The 18,695-nt window shown below is 38.7% G+C and overlaps 1 protein-coding gene across 12 annotated transcripts in view; it reads left to right on the top strand.

Moving 5' to 3' along the window:
* LOC129861258 (calcium-activated potassium channel subunit alpha-1-like) overlaps positions 1 to 18,695 on the top strand; it is a 343,498-nt gene that overhangs the window by 143,831 nt on the left and 180,972 nt on the right. For all 12 annotated transcript variants that reach the window (XM_055932559.1, XM_055932515.1, XM_055932524.1 and 9 more), the window contains exons 6-8: positions 15,067 to 15,142; positions 17,043 to 17,118; positions 17,964 to 18,134. In XM_055932559.1, coding sequence (XP_055788534.1) covers positions 15,067 to 15,142; positions 17,043 to 17,118; positions 17,964 to 18,134 — 323 coding nt within the window. The remainder of the gene's footprint in view (positions 1 to 15,066; positions 15,143 to 17,042; positions 17,119 to 17,963; positions 18,135 to 18,695) is intronic.

The raw sequence follows: 18,695 nt of genomic DNA, 5'->3' as shown, positions 1-18,695 counted from the left end.
GTTATTCTGTAATCTCGCTGGAAAGGTTTTATCTTTTGTGTTGATTTTGGACATTGGGATTTCACTGAACATCTGAATGTTTTGAAATTACTTTCATTGCACACATTTTCAATAGCAAGTGTACCTCAATTGATATACTGAATGAATAGATTAACTATTATGTAAGCTTTCCATCAATAGAATGTAATGCTTTTCCATCTGTTGTACAGTAGCATTGCTACCCTTTCCTGCTTTGAGCTGCTAAGTGGAATGTAAAAAATTCAGCTTGAATGTACAGTAGGTAGCAGTCAGTTTTTGTTACAGCAGTTGTGATTAATTCAGGATCATTGTTCTTTCACTAAATCCAGAGAAATTCATTAATGATACCTAAAGCTTCTCAGATACTGTGCCTTGTAAAACTATTCATCCCCTTGGGGGTTTTCCTATTTTGTTGCATTATAACCTGTAATTTAAATGGATTTTATGTACTGGACATACACAAAATAGTCAAAATTGGTGAAGTGAAATGAAAAAATAACTTGTATCAAAAATTGGTGCGTGCATAGTATGTATTCACCCCCTTTGCTATGAAGCCCCTAAATAAGATCTGGTGCAACCAATTACCTTCAGAAGTCACATAATTAGTTAAACAAAGTCCACCTGTGTGCAATCTAAGTGTCAGATGATCTCAGTATATATACACCTGTTCTGAAAAACAACAGAGTCTGCAACACCACTAAGCAAGCGGCACCATGAAGACCAAGGAGCTCTCCAAACAGGTCCGGGATAAAGTTGTGGAGAAGTACAGATCAGGGTTGGGATATAAAAAAATAAATGAAACTTTGAACATCCTATGGAGCACCATTTAAATCCGTTATTATTATTATTTTTTAAATATGACACCACAACAACCTGCCAAGAGAGGGCCGCCCACCAAAACTCATGGACCAGGCAAGGAGGGCATTAATCAGAGGCAACAAAGAGACCAAAGATAACCCTGAAGGAGCCGCAAAGCTCCACAGGGGAGATTGGAGTATCTGTCCATAGGACCACTTTAAGCCGTACACTCCACAGAGCTGGGCTTTACAGAAGAGTGGCCAGAAAAAAGCCATTGCTTAAAGAAAGAAATAAGCAAACATGTTTGGTGTTCGCCAAAAGGCATGTGGGAGACTCCCCAAACATATGGAAGAAGGTACTCTGGTCAGATGAGACTAAAATGTAGCTTTTTGGCCATCAAGGAAAATGCTATGTCTGGCACAAACCCAACACCTCTCATCACCCCGAGAATACCATCCCCACAGTGAAGCGTGGTGGTGGCAGCATCCTGCTGTGGGTAGTTATTCATTGGCAGGGACTATGAAACTGGTCAGATTTGTAGGAATGATGGAGGATGCTAAATACAGGGAAATTCTTGAGGGAAACCTGTTTCAGTTTTCCAGAGATTTGAGACTGGGACGGAGGTTCATCTTCCAGCAGGACAATGACCCTAAGCATACTGCTAAAGCAACACTCGAGTGGTTTAAGGGGAAACATTTAAATGTCTTGGAATGGCCTAGTCAAAGCCCAGACCTCAATCCAATTGAGAATCTGTGGTATGACTTAAATATTGCTGTACACCAGTGGAACCCATCCAACTTGAAGGAGCTGGAGCAGTTTTGCCTTGAAGAATGGGCAAAAATCCCAGTGGCTAGATGTGCCAAGCTTATAGGGACATACCCCAAGAGAGTTGCAGTTGTAATTTCTGCAGATGGTGGCTCTACAAAGTATTGACTTTGGGGGGGTGAATAATTATGCACGCTCAAGTTTTCTGTTTTTTTTTGTCTTGTTTTTTGTTTGTCTCACAACAAAAAATATTTTGCATCTTCAAAGTGGTAGGCATGTTGTGTAAATGAAATGATACAAACACCCCAAAATCCATTTTAATTCCCGGTTGTAAGGCAAAAAAATAGGAAAAATGCCACTTTATGCCCAGAGCTTGACTCGGCACTGCCACATCACGTGGTGATACACTTTATTTCTGGTGACAGTTTTGAGGAGTTAAAATACCTTCTACCCTAAAATGACTGTCTATGACAGAATGTGGCCATCCTATAGACTATCTGCAGTCTGATGAGATGTACTGTACATCGTCTGGTAGTAATAGGACATACTTGCCTCACTGTCTGTCTGGCCTCTGTCTTTCTCTGTTTTGGCGAATCCTAAAGGAGCTTATAGTGTAATATTCTGATGGATCAGAAGAGGGGCTTGCTTTAAGCTTGCCGTACACCACTGATGATCACAACGAGGATGCTACAGTATGAGTGTCTGTGGTAAATCTGATCCCAACACACCTAAATCTCTTCCTGCTGGACACAGACATGTTGAGCCCACCTGCTCGTCTTTTCTCTGCTGTCCGAGATGGACACTGAAAGCCTTTGATTGATTTGCCTTGTGATAAAGAAAGGGAAACGAAGCAGTGGATAGATAGAGTAAGCTGTTGTAAGGAATTGGAAAACGCGGTTCCAGAGGATGTTGTGAAGCCTTGAACTGAGCAATGTTTGGACACTGACTGACGAGAAGCAACAACTGGGCAACTTACTTTTGATTTCGAGAAGCTTTTGCCGACTTGCCCGTCATTTAGCCAAAGCTATTTGTCAGCCTTGGAAGACCGACATCATGATTCCGACTAAGATGTTAGTGTACCGAGGGCCCGAAGGGGGCACACGCTCTGAGAAGTTTCAGAACACGTGGAGACGTAAGAAGTCTTGCGGGGAGCTCTTTCAGAATGGCTACAGGGTCAAGCTCGGCCAGCGACGGCAGGCCGTGGAGAAAGAGGACCGGGACAACCTGTGTCACACTTTGACTTCCTGTTTTCATTTAATCTCTTACTGGGGTAAGAACTTAAGACGTTGCTAGCCGATGTAGGAAATAATAGATAGGATCTAATATAAACCCAGAGACTGGCTGTCTGTGCCTGGTCCAAATTCCATTGGCGGCTATCGTGTCAGCTGGAGAGAGAGAGAGCTCAGGTCCAGGGTTTGTGTTGTGCGTTGTGTTGCCATCTGGACGAAGCTTCTGTAACATCAATATAAACATTTGTGGGGAGAAAGTGAGACGCTGAATGGTTTATATATTGTATTTATAGATTATAGATATTTGATTTACCGTAACATTTTTGTTACCAAAGGCATGATTTACTGCACGTCTATGGAGATGAATTTCACTTGATTGTTTACTCTTGGGGCTGCAGTTTAGCTAAAGATTATTTAGGATTATTTACTCATTTCAAGAGAGGATATGCTTTGGAGTCTACAAGTACTTTAGAGTAGAAATTACTGTAAGAAATTATATTACAGTCTACCTGGGATACTTATATTCAGTACATATACCCAGGACTAAATCAGAGTGAGACATTGACACCCTGGTTAATACCTCTAGTACTGGTACATGTAGGAGGTTTTAGTGGCCTTGAATCATGCATTACGATAATGTTTTTTAGTTACTTTCCAGGATTGACACAGTCAAGCTTTTGAGGGCATTTGTTTCTACATAGCGTTGGTGCTATTCTCACAAGCATGTGGGGAATTTTAAAAACTCTTAGTACAAAACCCCAAACTGGTAACACTTGTAACACAGCAAGTCTTATATTCAAAACCTTTTATTGTGCATTAATCTTTCACCAAACAACCATTGATCCAAAATATATGTTTACTGTAGTATGCTACAGTACTGTAAATTACAAGACATTACACTGTTTTCACATTAGGCTATACACGTGTTCAATATGGAATTGGTCCGATGAAGTGGATGATAAGCTACAGGACTGTTTCGCTAGCACAGACTGGAATATGTTCCGGGATTCATCCGATGATTCATCCATTAATAAGTGCATCGATGAAGTATTCCCCACAGTGAACATATATACATATCCCAACCAGAAACAATGGATTACAGGCAACATCCTCAGTGAGCTAAAGGCTAGAGATTCTGCTTTTAAGGAGGACACTAATCCGTACGCTTATAAGAAATCCCGCTATGCCCTCCAATGAACCATCAAACAGGCAAAGCGTCAGGACCAAGATCGAATCCTAATACACCGGGCTTGCAAACTATCACAGATTACAAAGGAAAACTCAGCCGCGGGTCCCAAACTTACCAAACAAGCTAAATACTTTCTATGCTCCTTGGAGGTTAGCAACACTGAACCATGCATGAGAGCGCCAGCTGTTCCGGACAACTGTGTGATCACGCTCTCCGACCTTTAACCTTTAAACAGGTTAAAGGTCATGAACAGTCAATCATGTTTTTCACAACGTGATTATTTGAAGGAAACCAGATCAAAGTATGATGACCCAAATATGAATAATGACTGTTGCTTCTACATTGATACAGTTTGATGATAAAGTTAATGGTACCCTCCCTCGTGTCAAACACTTGGATTCATTACTAAGGGGACAAGGCGACATCACCTTAACTCTCATTTTAACACACCAATGATAACATTATTTTCTAATATTCTGATCTGCTTCTGTTCTGTGGATGGCACTGTTTGCTCTTTTCGAAGGATGGATCCCGGTCTCTCCGGGGCTATGGGATCCGGGGGGTCGGGGGTGGTCTGCCGGGCATTGGGATGACAACCCAACTTGGGATGAAGAGGGCTTTTAGCGGGTGGAATAGTGGGGACCAATTGGAGGTTTACTTAGTAGCAATGCAAATATCATGGTACAGCTACGTATATAGACACTCAATCATTGTGTTACTTTTTAATGGTACGTTTACAAACATATATTTTGATAAATAGAATTGAAACTTGTGTCTCATTATGGTAAGTGGTGAAATAAGTACAGCCAGTTATAATTATAATGACTTAGCAGATAATATGAAAAGACAATCAGTATTTACCTGGCTAAAAGAGAAGGAATATAATATCTATTGTTTACAGGAAACTCTTTCAACAATTTTAGATGAAGTCTTGTGGAAAAAGGACTGGGGGGGTGAAATTTATTTCTCCCATGGGCAAAGGGGTGACAATATTGATTAACAGTCATTTTGATCCAAATGTGCAAATTGTCCAAACAGATTATTTTAAATATGTTATTAGACAATAAACAGATATGGCTTATTAATCTGTATGGTCCAAATAATAATGATCCAAGCTTCTTTGAAAATATATATAAGAATTGATCAACTCTACAAGCAACACTAGACTCTATTATTATGGTGTGGGATTTTAATACGGTTTTAAATACCTCTATGGACCGTAAAGGAAATCACACTACAAACTATCACCCTCAGGCATTTAAGGAAATCATGAATGTCATGGATATATTGGAATTAGTGGATACATAGAGGCTTAAATACCCTGACCTAGTGAGATATACATGGCGGAGGCTTAATCAAGCTAGTCATCTTAATTACTTTCTTATGTCATTCTCTCTCGCACCAAAAGTTTAAAAACTGTTGATAGGGGACAGAATGCGGTCGGATCTCCACATAATTGGCATATATATTACTCTTACAGAATTTCCACATGTGCGAGGATATTGGAAATTTAATCAAAGCCTACTGGATGATAACTTGTTTATAACTAACTTGTTTATAACTTTTTACGACATAACATAGGTACAGCAGATCCCCTTATTGTATGGGACACTTTTAAATGTGCCTTTAGAGGCCATGCAATTCAGTACTCATCTATAAAACAAAAGCAATTTAGATCAAAAGAGTCCATATTAACAAAGGAAATTGAAGAACTAACAGTACAGTTCGATAGCAATAAAAACTGCACCATAGAGGCACAGGATAAGTTAGAGGAAAAACAAAAAGAAATGGAGGAACTTATTCAAGAAAGATCCAGTGTAATATTTTATCAAAATAAAGCGAACTGGATGGAATATGGGGAAAAATGCAACAAATTCTTTTTCAATCTTTAACATAGAAATGCTACCAAAAAATATATATTGAAACTTGTTACAAATGATGGAGTCACGAATGATTCACCAAATGATATTTTGAAAGAGGAAGTAAAGTACTTTAAGAAAATGTTTTCGCGTCAGTCTCCTCCATCTCCGCAAACCGAAGCTAATTGTAAGGATTTTTTTCTTATTAATAAGGTAAAATTAACATCTGTACAGAAAAACTCATGTGAAGGTCAAATTATAGAGGAGGAACTTCTTAATGCAAGAAGTATTGGAATCTACTGTAGAGAGAGCCTGCAGAATTCTGTCATACTATCCAGGTCTATGCCCAAAAACTCTAAAACTCTAAACTCTCCTTCCAGACTCACATTAAGCCTCTCCAATCCAGACTCACATTAAGCATCTCCAATCCAAAGTTAAATCTAAAATCGGCTTCCTATTTCGCAACAAAGTCCCCTTCACTCATGCTGCCAAACTTACCCTCGTAAAACTGACTATCCTACCGATCCTTGACTTCGGCGATGTCCTTTACAAAATAGCCTCCAACACTCTACTCAGCAAATTGGATGTAGTCTATCACAGTGCCATCCGTTTTGTCACCAAAGTCCCATATACTACCCACCACTGCGACCTGTATGCTCTCGTTGGCTGGTTCTCGCTACATATTTGTCGCCAAACCCACTGGCTCCAAGTCATCTATAAGTCTTTGTAAGGTAAATTTCCGCCTTATCTCAGCTCACTTGTCACCATAGCAACACCCACCCGTAGCACGCGCTCCAGCAGGTATATTTTACTGGTTATCCCTAGAACCAACAACTGCTTTGGCCGCCTTTCCTTCGAGTTCTCTGCTGCCAGTGACTGGAACGAATTGCAAAAATCACTGAAGTTTTAGACTCATATCTCCCTCACTAACTTTAAGCGTCAGCTGTCAGAACAGCTTACCGAACGCTGCAGCTGTACACAGCCCATCTGTAAATAGCCCATCCAAGCAACTACCTACTTCATCCCCATATTTGTTTTTGTTTTTCTGCTCTTTTTCACACCAGTATTTCTACTGGCACATCCTCATCTGCACATATATCACTCCAGTGTAATTGCTAAATTGTAATTACTTCACCACTATTGGCCTATTTATTGCCTTACCTCCTTACTTCATTTGCACACACTATACTGGTCTACCTGGTTAAATAAAGGTGAAATAAAATAATAATAATAACGCAATTAAAGCCTTTAAGGTTGGGAAAACTCCAGGGCTGGATGGCATACCAGTAGAAGTATACTTTTAAAAAATATATATAGTCAGAGGACCATTATTAGCATGTTTTAACCACTCCTATATAAACGGTAGATTATCAGACACGCAACAAGAAGGTATGAATTCATTATTACTGAAACAGGATCCAAGTGGTATATATACAGATCCAGTTTAAATAATTGGAAGCCTCTTACACTTCAGTGTTGGGATACAAAAATTCTAGCTAAATGCATTGTGCATAGAATTAAAAAAATATTGTCAGATATTATTCATCCTAATCAGACAGGTTTTTTTACATGGACGATACATTGGAGATAATATAAGACAAGTACCGGGAACAATGGAATACTATGAAATATCGGGGACACCAGGCCTGGTTTTCATAGCTGATTTTGAAAAGGCTTTTGATAAAGTACGACTGGAGTTTATATAAAATGCCTTGAATATTTCAATTTAGGAGAATCTCTTATAAAATGGGTTAGTTATGTATAGTAACCCTAGGTCTAAAATAGTAAATAATATCTACATCTCAGAAAGTTTTAAACTGTCAAGAGGAGTAAAACAAGGTTGTCCACTATTGGCATATCTATTTATTATTGCCATCGAGATGTTAGCTGTTAAAATTAGATCCAACAATAATATTAGGGGTTAGAAATCCGTGGCTTAAAAACAAAGGTGTCATTGTTCGCTGATGATTAATGTTTTTAAAAAGAAAACACAATTAGAATCCCTCCACAGCCTCATAGAGGATCGAGATACTTTTGCTAACCTCTCTGGATTAAAACCAAATTATGATAAATGTACTAAATTACGTATTGGATCACTAAAAAATTCAACTTTTACGTTACTGTGTAGTTTACCAATAAAATGGTCTGACGGGCATGTGGACATACTCGGTATACAAATCCCGAAAGAAAGAAATTATCTCAGGCCAATACATTTTTTTAGAAAGTTTGCAAAATATATAAGATCTTGCTACCGTGGAAAGGAAAATACCTGTCTATTTGTGGAAAAATCACCCTGATTAACTCTTTAGTCATATTACAGTTTACCTATTTGCTTATGGTTTTGCCTACACCGTGTGACCTGCTTTTTAAATTATGTGAATAAAAAAGCATTACATTTTATTTGGAATGGCAAGCAAGACAAAATTAAAATGGCCTATTTATATAACGAATGTGAATTCAGAGTGCAGAAAATATTAAATATTAAAACATTAGACCTCTCACTAAAGGCATCAGTCATACAAAAGTTATACTTAAATCCTAAATGGTTCTCTAGTAAATTGGTAGAAATGTCTCACCCCATGCTCAAGAATGGACTTTTTAAACAAGCCTTAGAAAGTTGTTTGCAATTTCAGTTTAATCCACCTGAAAAGACAGAACAAATAATACAACAAATATTGTTGTTAAACTCAAAAATACTAATTGATAAAAAAACGTATTTTTCGATAAAATGTTTCAAAAAGGTGTAATTTTTGTAAATGATAACATAAATGGGACTGGTGGAGTTATGTCACACATGCAGCTAACACAGACATATGGAAATGTCTGCTCTACCCAAAATTACAACCAACTAATTGCAGCATTACCACAAAAATGGAAGAGGGAAGTAGAACTGGGAAAAAGTAAGGAACTTGTCTGTCGGCCATGCATTAAACATAAATGGTTAAAAAAATGGTCATAAATAAAAACAAATACCAATTTAATTTAAGGTCCCAAAAATTGACAGCTATGCCATATAAATTGCAAAATAGTTGGGAAGAGATTTTTGATGTACCCATTCCATGGCACATGGTTTATGAATTGACACGCAAAACAACGTCGGATTCAAAACTTTTTTCAATTTAAATTATTATTCACAATTCTTGCAACCAATAGAATGGTATATATATGGGGATACAATCTTCCCAGCTCTGCAGATTTTGCTGTGAGGAGGCAGTGTCATTAGATCATTTATTTTGGTATTGTCCATATGTAGCTCGTTTTTAGTCACAGGTCCAGGAATGGCTAAAGAATTGCAACATTTGCCTAGAACTAACGCTGCAGATAGCAATACTGGGGGATTTGAAAAGTCATAGTCAATCAATCAATAATATAATAATTATTTTAGCAAAAATGTTTATCTGTAATTTACAATCTGTAGAAGCTATGAGAATAGAAAGGTTCAGTACTTGTGTGAAGCATCACAGCACAATTGAAAAATATATGGCAAACAGAAATCCAAAATGGATGGTGATAAGAGATAGATGGAAGTGGTTGAATGGAGCTGAAGGTTGGGACTAATAACAAGACAACCAATGTAAAACATATCGTTTTTGTAAAATGTATATAGGTTCAGAAATGTTGTGAAATAGCACAGTTACAAATAGAAATCAAACTGGATGGACATCAGAAATAGAAGGACTAAAACAAACAAAATATAACTATTGTAAAATAGACTGTGTCTGTAAAATGTGTATAATATGTATAAACTGAAGGGAGTGCCTAAGTGCCTAAGCCTAAGTGTTATTGTTTATTAGTTTACTCCAATTGGGGGAGGGGTGGTAGGATTTGCGGTGAATAATTAAGGTATATTCTAAAAAAAAAAGTATGTATATGTATGAATGTTTATGTATGCATACAGTTGAAGTCGGAAGTTTACTTACACTTAGGTTGGAGTCATTAGAACTCGTTTTTCAACCACTCCACAAATGTCTTTTTAACAAACTATAGTTTTGGCAAGTCGGTTAGGACATCTACTTTGTGCATGACACAAGTACATATTTCCAACAATTGTTTACAGACAGATTATTTCATTTATAATTCACTGTATCACAATCCCAGAAGGTCAGAAGTTTACATTCACCAAGTTGACTGTGCCTTAAAACAGCTTGAAAAATTCCAAAAAATGATGTCATGGCTTTAGAAGCTTCTGATAGGCTAATTGACATCATTTGAGTCAATTGGAAGTGTACCTGTGGATGTATTTCAAGGCCTACCTTCAAACTCTGTGCTTCTTTGCTTGGCATCATGGGAAAATCAAAAGAAATCAGCTAAGACCTCAGAAAAAAATTGTAGACCTTCACAAGTCTGGTTCATACTTGGGAGCAATTTCCAAACGCCTGAAGGTACCACGTTCATCTGTACAAACAATAGTACACAGGTATAAACACCATCTCAGGAAGGAAACACGTTCTGTCTCCTAGAGATGAACGTACTTTGGTGCCAAAAGTGCCAATCAATCCCAGAACAACAGCAAAGGACCTTGTGAAGATGCTGGCGGAAACAGGTACAGAAGTATCTATATCCACAGTAAAACTAGTCCTATATTGACATAACCTGAAAGGCCGCTCAGCAAGGAAGAAGCCACTGCTCCAAAACCGCCATATAAAAGCCAGACTACGGTTTGCAACTGCACATGGGTACAAAGATCGTACTTTTTGTAATAGAACTGTTTGGCCATAATGACCATCGTTATGTTTGGAGGAAAAAGGGGGAGGCTTGCAAGCCGAAGAACACCATCCCAAACATGAAGCACGGGGGTGGCAGCATCATGTTGTGGGGGTGCTTTGCTGCAGGAGGGACTGGTGCACTTCACAAAATAGATGGCATCATGAGGTAGGAAAATTATGTGGATATATTGAAGCAACATCTTAAGACATCAGTCAGGAAGTTAAAGCTTGGTAGCAAATGGGTCTTCCAAGTGGACAATGACCCCAAGCATATTGTCAAAGTTGTGGCAAAATGGCTTAAGGACAACAAAGTCATGGTATTGGAGTGGCCATCACAAAGCCCTGACCTCAATACTATAGAACATTTGTGGGAAAAACTGAAAAAGCATATGCGAGCAAGGAGGCCTACAAACCTGACTGTTACACCAGCTCTGCCAGGAGGAATGGGCCAAAATTCACCCAACTTATTGTTGGAAGCGTGTGGAAAGCTACCTGAAACGTTTGACCCAAATAACAAAATGTAAAGGCAATGCTACCAAATACTATTTGAGTGTATGTTAACTTCTGACCCACTGGGAATGTGATGAAATAAATAAAAGCTGAAATAAATCATTCTCTCTACTATTATTCTGACATTTCACATTATTAAAATAAAGTGTTGATCCTAACTGACCTAATTGTCAGGAATTGTGAAAAACTGAGTTTAAATGTATTTGGCAAAGGTGTCCGACTTCAACTGTATATTGAAGAAAGCAACAATCTTTCCGCAATATTAAAGCTGATCCACCCCTTAATAATAAAAAAAAAAAAACATGATATTCTCTTACTTAATTAGTACTAGTATCGCCTTGTAACCAACATCAGAGAATGCGTGTTTGAAGAGGGGCATGGTTTATATAGCTGTGTTTGGTGTTAGCTAGTTACTCGCTAGCTAGGTCTTCAGTCAGCATGGAACAAAATGGGAGGAAGGGTTGTTCAAAACTCTGATGCAGTTGTCATGTCAACACAGCCGTCAGTGCTGCTGTAGACCGCGTCATGAGACATGCCAAATGGGAGATGTATAAAAAATGTTGGTCATTAGCTAGGTTTCCAGACAGTTGGCAACAGATTTTCATTACGAGTATTCTCAAATCTGCATAAAAACAATATGCGTAACCTATCTAAATGACTATCGCCCCGTAGCACACACATCTGTAGCCATGAAAGGCTTTGAATGGCTGGTCATGGCTCACATCAACATCATCATCCCAGACACCCAGGACCATCTCATATTCGCATATCGCCTCAACAGATCCACAGATGACGCAATCTCTATTGCACTCCACACTGCCCTCTCCCACCTGGATAAGAAGAACACCTATGTGAGAATGCTGTTCATGAAACGTTTGTGGTCATGTCGCAGCAGTGTGTAGGAGCAAGATTCCAAGATATGGGAAGTGTGCAGGAGGGCATTGGACAGAGGATTGTGTAGTCTTGGTGGATAAAGTTGTGTGTCAACTGTAGGAATGGCCACGATGCTGGGGATTGGAATTGTCCGGTACAAAAGAGGTAGGTTGAGGGGACCAGAGTCAGAGTAGTGCCGATGTCGTATGTTGAGACAGTGAAGAAAGTATAGGAGGATGGATTAAGTTGACACACAACTTTATTCATCTGCATTGCTTGCTGTTTAGTGTTTTAGGCTGAGTTTCTGTATAGCACTTTGCGACATTGGCTGATGTAAAAAGGGCTGTATAAATACATTTTGTAGTAGTAGATCTGTGCCAGCACAGAGGGTTTGGCCAACGAGTGATATATGCTTCAGTAAGGTTGGCTTCTTAGGGTTCATAGCAATGGTTATCAACTGTACAGCAGAAATGGAATGCAAATCACAGAAAATAGATGTGGTGGTGGCAGCTGCAGAGACGTATTTGCGTATACAAGATTTGACTTCATAAGAGTTACAGGGTGTGTTGAGGTGTGGGGTCCCATCCTCCCAGGCCGTTGGCATGGTGCAGGAGCAGATAGGGTCAAAGTAGTGGGTTTATAATGTAGGGTTAGTTGTAAGGGTGTTTTCCTTTTTCCTTTTCCCATTTTGTATCACAGTGTATAATGGATTTATACTATAGTGTAGTTGGGGGTGATAATGCAACATATTGGATGCCAACAGCAGTTAAACCCTACCGAAGAAGAAGAAGAATGCTGTTCATTGACTACAGCTCAGCGTTCAGCACAGGAACCTGAGATTAAATACCTCCCTCTGCAACTGGATCCTGGACTTTCTGACGAGCTGCCAGCTAGTGAGGGTAGGCAGCAACACTTCCGCCACACTGACCTTCAACACGGGGGCCCCTAAGGGTTGCGTGCGTAGTACCCGCCTGTACACCATGTTCACCCACAATTGCGTGGCCACGCATGACTCTAACACAATCAATCAATCTGCCGATGACGTGACGGTGGTAGACCTAATCACAGATGATGATGAGACAGCGTACAGGGAGGAGGTCAGAGACAACAACCTCTTCCTCAACGTCAGCAAGACAAAGGAGCTGATCGTGGACTACAGGAAACAGAGGGCCGAGCACACCCACATCAACTGGGCTATAGTGGAGCAAGTCGAGAGCTTCAAGTTCCTCGGTGTCCACATCACCTAAGGAATTATCATTGTCCACACACACCAACACAGTCCGGAAGGGGGCACGACAACACCTCTTCCCCCTCATGAGGATGAAAAGATTCAGCATGGGCCCCCAAATCCTCAAAAGGTTCTACAGCTGCACCATTGAGAGCATCTTGACTGGCTGCTTTATCACTTGGTATGGCAACTGCTTGGCATACACGTTGCTGGGGCCATGCTCCCTGCCATCCAGGACCTCTATACCAGGCGGTGTCAGAGGAAGGCTCTAAAATTTGTCAAAGACTCCGACCACCCAAGTCATAGACTGTTCTCTCTGCTACCTCATGGCAAGCGGTACCTATGCACCAACTCTGAAAAGGACCACAGCTTCTACCCCCCAAGCCATAAGACATCTAAATAGTTAGTCCAGGTAGCTATTGGTTAACCGTTTAACTATCTGCATTGAGCCTTTTTTGCACTAACTCTTTTGACTCATTACATACGCTGCTGCTACTGCTTATTATCTACCCTGTTGCCTCATCACTTTATCCATAATTATATGTATAAGGGATAAGGGATTCTTACTGTATAAGGGATGTTTTTGTTACATGCAGTACATTTCTGTTCCTGTCAACATCAGATTTAAAATCATAATAGTACATTGCCGTATATATCCTACTTTATACTTTACAAACATACATTTTAGTTCTGTAGGTGTCCACATATGTATATAGCAGACAAAACTGTTTAAAATATATGTTTACCAAACGGGTAAGGGATTATCAATATAGAGAAAATGGATTAAGTATGAGTAAAATGTATTTTAATAAATGAGAAGGCAGTCATATCAAAAGTAATGTGAGCATTGCATTGTGAAAGAAAGTTTTCTATATGAACATGTATTGATTGCAATGTGGATTTACCAAATAAGAGGTTACCACATACTTGTAAAAAAGCTATTGAAAAAATTGTATTATGAGTAACATAATCTGATTTTATAATTTAGGAAATGATGGACAATAATCATTGAAAATGGAGGAAAATACAATATATTGTAATTTTTTAAGCAAATGTAATTATATATTCTAGGTGACACAACATTGACAATACACTAGTCTACATCTACTGTACATGTATTGTAGTACACTTAGTTAACCCAGGGGATTGTGGTATTGACATACTGAAACAAACTTTTGTGCTATAAAAATAAACAATTAATTCTTTCACATCGAACTGTTGGATGATTAGATTGTACTGGTGAGCACGACTAGCCACAGGCTGTTTGGTTTCGTGTGGCACAGGCCACACACACACATGCGACAGCATTTGGCAATTCACCAGTGCACCTTTGTCCTTAAACTCTTGGAAGGGTACTCAGATTTAGCAGATTTAAAAAACAAATGGCAACAAATGTGGGATTATTTGACGTAATGCGACTGTTGACCCATCTAACTGGGCCTGTCCACATGTCTTTGGTCTGACTAATCCAGGTTTTCATCTCTTGCTGTTTTCGCTCTTTTAGTCCTTACGCCGGTACTTTGTGACTTAATGGTCTCCTGATATTAGCATTGTATTTATTTTCTCCAGAAGATTATGCAGAGTTTGTTGTTCTTAGTAAGTTTTTTGTTGTTGCAGTTGCTGCTACTTGCTTCGTCGCTGCTGTTTTGTTTTTTGAAAGGTCAACATTTTGGTTGTGCTTTTCCGCTGCTATTTTTGTTTATTTGAGAGGCCTTTTATTTTCTATTAGGTATGAATCCATTGAAGCTTTTAAAAATGCATGAAGGCTTCAAAGGTATGCAATTATGTTGGTTTCCTATGTTTTTCCGGATTTACAGTGGGCGGGTTTATGTAAATAACATGCAAATAATTCACTCTGAATAACTTATACTTTGACTTTTCTCTCACACAGGCTTGAGGTTTTTAAGGGCGTTAAGGTTGATACAGTTCTCAGAAATCTTACAGTTTTTGAACATATTAAAAACAAGGTAAGTGCATTATTATTTTCTCCAACTTCAGTGTATTCAATTTCAGTCAAATTTGGTGTGTATTAATTCTAGTTAGTAGTATTCAAAGCATTTGCATGTACTATGTTTTGACAATGTTTGTAATTCTGGCTCTATGATGAATATTGATACATTTACAATTATACAATACGCTCACAGGCTCTTCTAATGCAGTGGCATTTTAATGTACTGTAGCTACTGCAAAATGTTAAATATAGAACCTCCTCTCAAAATGTTTTAATAATTCTTGGAAACTAGTCAGCTGATCATGGCCTACTTTCAGTCTTGGTGGATTACTTGGGAACAGTTTGGTTTATTGCTGTCATATTTGGGGAATGAAAGAAGTTACCATATTATACTGTACTTCTGTGATAACAAGTAAATCATTTTTGTCACTTTTAAAAACTGAAATGCTAACATGTTAGGTATTGTTCTTTAGGATGTATAACATATCCTATATTCAATTTAATTTCAATATTTTTCATTGGAATTCCAAATTGTGCACATGTTCTGCTCTTTGAAACCTATTGGACAGCATGCAGCATGATGAATTCTACAATTTACCCCACTGCTTAGAATTAAAGCTTGTGCTGCACAGATGTCAGAAAGAGATTATAGCTCAACATTTTTTTTGAATAATCCCCAGACTCGTTTACTGTAATGGAGGTAAGGCCAGAACAGAACAGAACACACAGTACATGAACGGCCAGAACAATGCAGTTAACTGACAAAATAAAGGAAACACTTGAGTAAATGAGGATTCTGTCAACTCTGTTATGGTGTGGGGTATATTCTCCTGGCATGGTTCCCCTTACAGCAGCATTTCCAATACTCGGTCCTCAAGTTTTTTCCCCCGAACACTACACAACTGATTGAAATTATCAAAACTTGATTAGTTGATTATTTCAATTAGCTGCGTAGTGGTGGGGCAAAAACCAAAGCGTGTACCCCTGGGGTCCTGAGTTTGGGAAACCCTGCCTTAGAGGGCAACGTAAACATCAATAAATACACCGCCATTGTGAGTGATCACCTTCAACCTATGGTGAATCATTTCTATCCTGATGGGAGTGGTCTCTTCCAGGATGACAGTGACCCCATCCACAGGGCAAGGGGGGTCACTGAATGGTTTGATGAGCCTGAAAACGATGTAAACCATATGCCATGGCCGTCTCAGTCACCAGATCTCAACCCAATTGAACACTTATGGGAGATTCTGGAGCGGCGCCTGAGACAGCATTTTCCATCACCATCAACAAAACACCAAATGATGGAATTTCTCATGGAAGTACTGTATGGTGTTGCATCCCAACAACAGAGATCCAGATATTTGTAGAATCTATACCAAGGTGCATTGAAGCTGTTCTGGTTAGTGGTGGCCCAATGCCTTATTAACACACTTTGTGTTGGTGTTTCCTTTATTTTGGCAGTTACCTGTATATACCTTAGGAACATTTGTATTCACAGTTGATTCTGTATTGAAAAGTTAACGGCCATGAAAGCTAGTTCGTCATTAGTTTAACATTTTGGATTTTGAAATAATATTCCCCAAAACCATTTTACCAAGTTTTTGGTTTGCTGCTGTTACATAATATTGTAGGCTGAGCAGCTCAGACTGTAACCAGCTATCATTCGTTATCCCAAAGGACGTTCTTCAGACAAAATCACCATTAGGCACTTATACAGCAATAACTACTTTGTGATATGTAATGTTTTGGCACTGTTTTGACATAATAATTCAAGTTAGTATTACCAATGATTCATTGTGTTATCAAAGGGGCATCCTTTACTGGTGTTCTTCTTTTGAACTCACACAAGGCAGGTGTTTTGGTGTTGCACACTAGCATTGTTAATTGATATTGTCTGGCTCTCTTGTTTTCAATAGCAATTCCATAAAACTGGTGAACTTATGTTCAATCTTCATAAGTACATGGCTAACAGCGGCAGGCTTCATACATCTGGTAAGTTACAGAGAGCCATAAAGGCAAAACAGAAGGACTAAGTACTGTATTATGGTAAATACTCCGTCTCTGACACATATAACAGATAGGTGGACATAATGTTAAGTAAAGCATTGTACAACCTAGCCCCTTCAAAGTTTTCCTCACTTGATGGATGATATAACTGTGGAATATTTTCGGGTCTGTTTTTAAATGAGCAGGACCACTAAATGGTAGCATGGTAATTGCTTCTGAAAATGTAAACGTTTATTACGGTTCTGAGAACAGTAAATAATTGATACGGTGTGACTAAGTGAATAAGTCTGTAAGTAAACAATAAAGTAAATAATGAAGTGGCTGTGTCCAAAATCTGTCTTGACTACTACTTACTAAAACTGCATACTGTGTACTAATTGTACTACATACAATTTGGAACGTATTGTTAAGTAAATAGAATGCAGTACAGCAAACAAATATCCTACTGAGAATGCGGCATCTAATGCGCAAATTGCTTTGATTCCCGCCATTCGTCATTCGTTCATTTTGGTACAGCACGTACCCTCAGCTGATTGTCAGCTGTTCTCAGACACATGTGGACGATTCTATTCCTCAAAAGTATGCAACAAATTTACAAAATGAAAAACTGAAATGAGTATGACATCCTGGCATTTAAACCATACTCAATTTTCTACATTTCACATACTATAAAACTTTTTTCACTTACCCAAAATGCCTACTATTTAGAATACAAGTATGGGTATTCAGGGACGGCCATTGAGTAAGTATGTAAGCAAGTCAGTAAGTTGTAATACAATGCTCTGCATGTTCCTCTCTGTCAATTTCCATTATTGTGACCTCTGTTCTAGGTGGAAAACTCAGGGGATCCTTGGGAAAACTTCCAAAATTCCCAAGCACTTTCCTACTGGGAATGTGTCTACTTACTCATGGTTACTATGTCCACTGTGGGCTATGGAGACGTGTATGCAAAAACCACCCTGGGACGACTTTTCATGGTCTTCTTCATCCTTGGTGGTTTGGTAAAAATCCCTCTTTTATTTAATTTACTCCTAACCTGCTTCCGTCCTTCATCCAAACGATCACCCCTGCAATCATCATGATTCATGTCCCTGCTGATGCTACCAACAGCTGGAAAGTCTTTGCACTTCAATGCCTGTTAAAATCCAAGCTCCATTGTTGTCTTGTAGTTGTTTTTTGTGGCAGTTTGTTACCTATGGCAGTTTATTGTCAAATGTATTATTATCTGTAAGTATTATACTCCTATAATATTTATTATATAATAATTGTACTGAAGGTATATACATGTATATTTATTATTATTATATAGTTTTATTGCATTTCTATATTTTTCAAACCGAGTATGATTGGTTTTCTAATGGTTCGCAACGTTAACTAAAGTAATGTGCGGTTTCAGGTGACCCAATCCTTGAGCTTCCCCTTCCCCAAATTCCAACAAACACAGTGAAAGGAGTGATCTATAGACCAGCTTGATGATTAACATGGCACAACAGTAGATGCCAGTAACACCCATTGATACACAACAGTCAGTTAGCATGATATGCAACCAAAACCATTGAACT

This window comes from Salvelinus fontinalis, chromosome 1 (assembly GCF_029448725.1).
Source record: "Salvelinus fontinalis isolate EN_2023a chromosome 1, ASM2944872v1, whole genome shotgun sequence".
Classification (NCBI taxonomy): Eukaryota; Metazoa; Chordata; class Actinopteri; order Salmoniformes; family Salmonidae; genus Salvelinus; species Salvelinus fontinalis.
The sequence above is the reverse complement of the archived record's forward strand: the minus strand, read 5'-3'. Positions and strand labels throughout refer to the sequence as shown.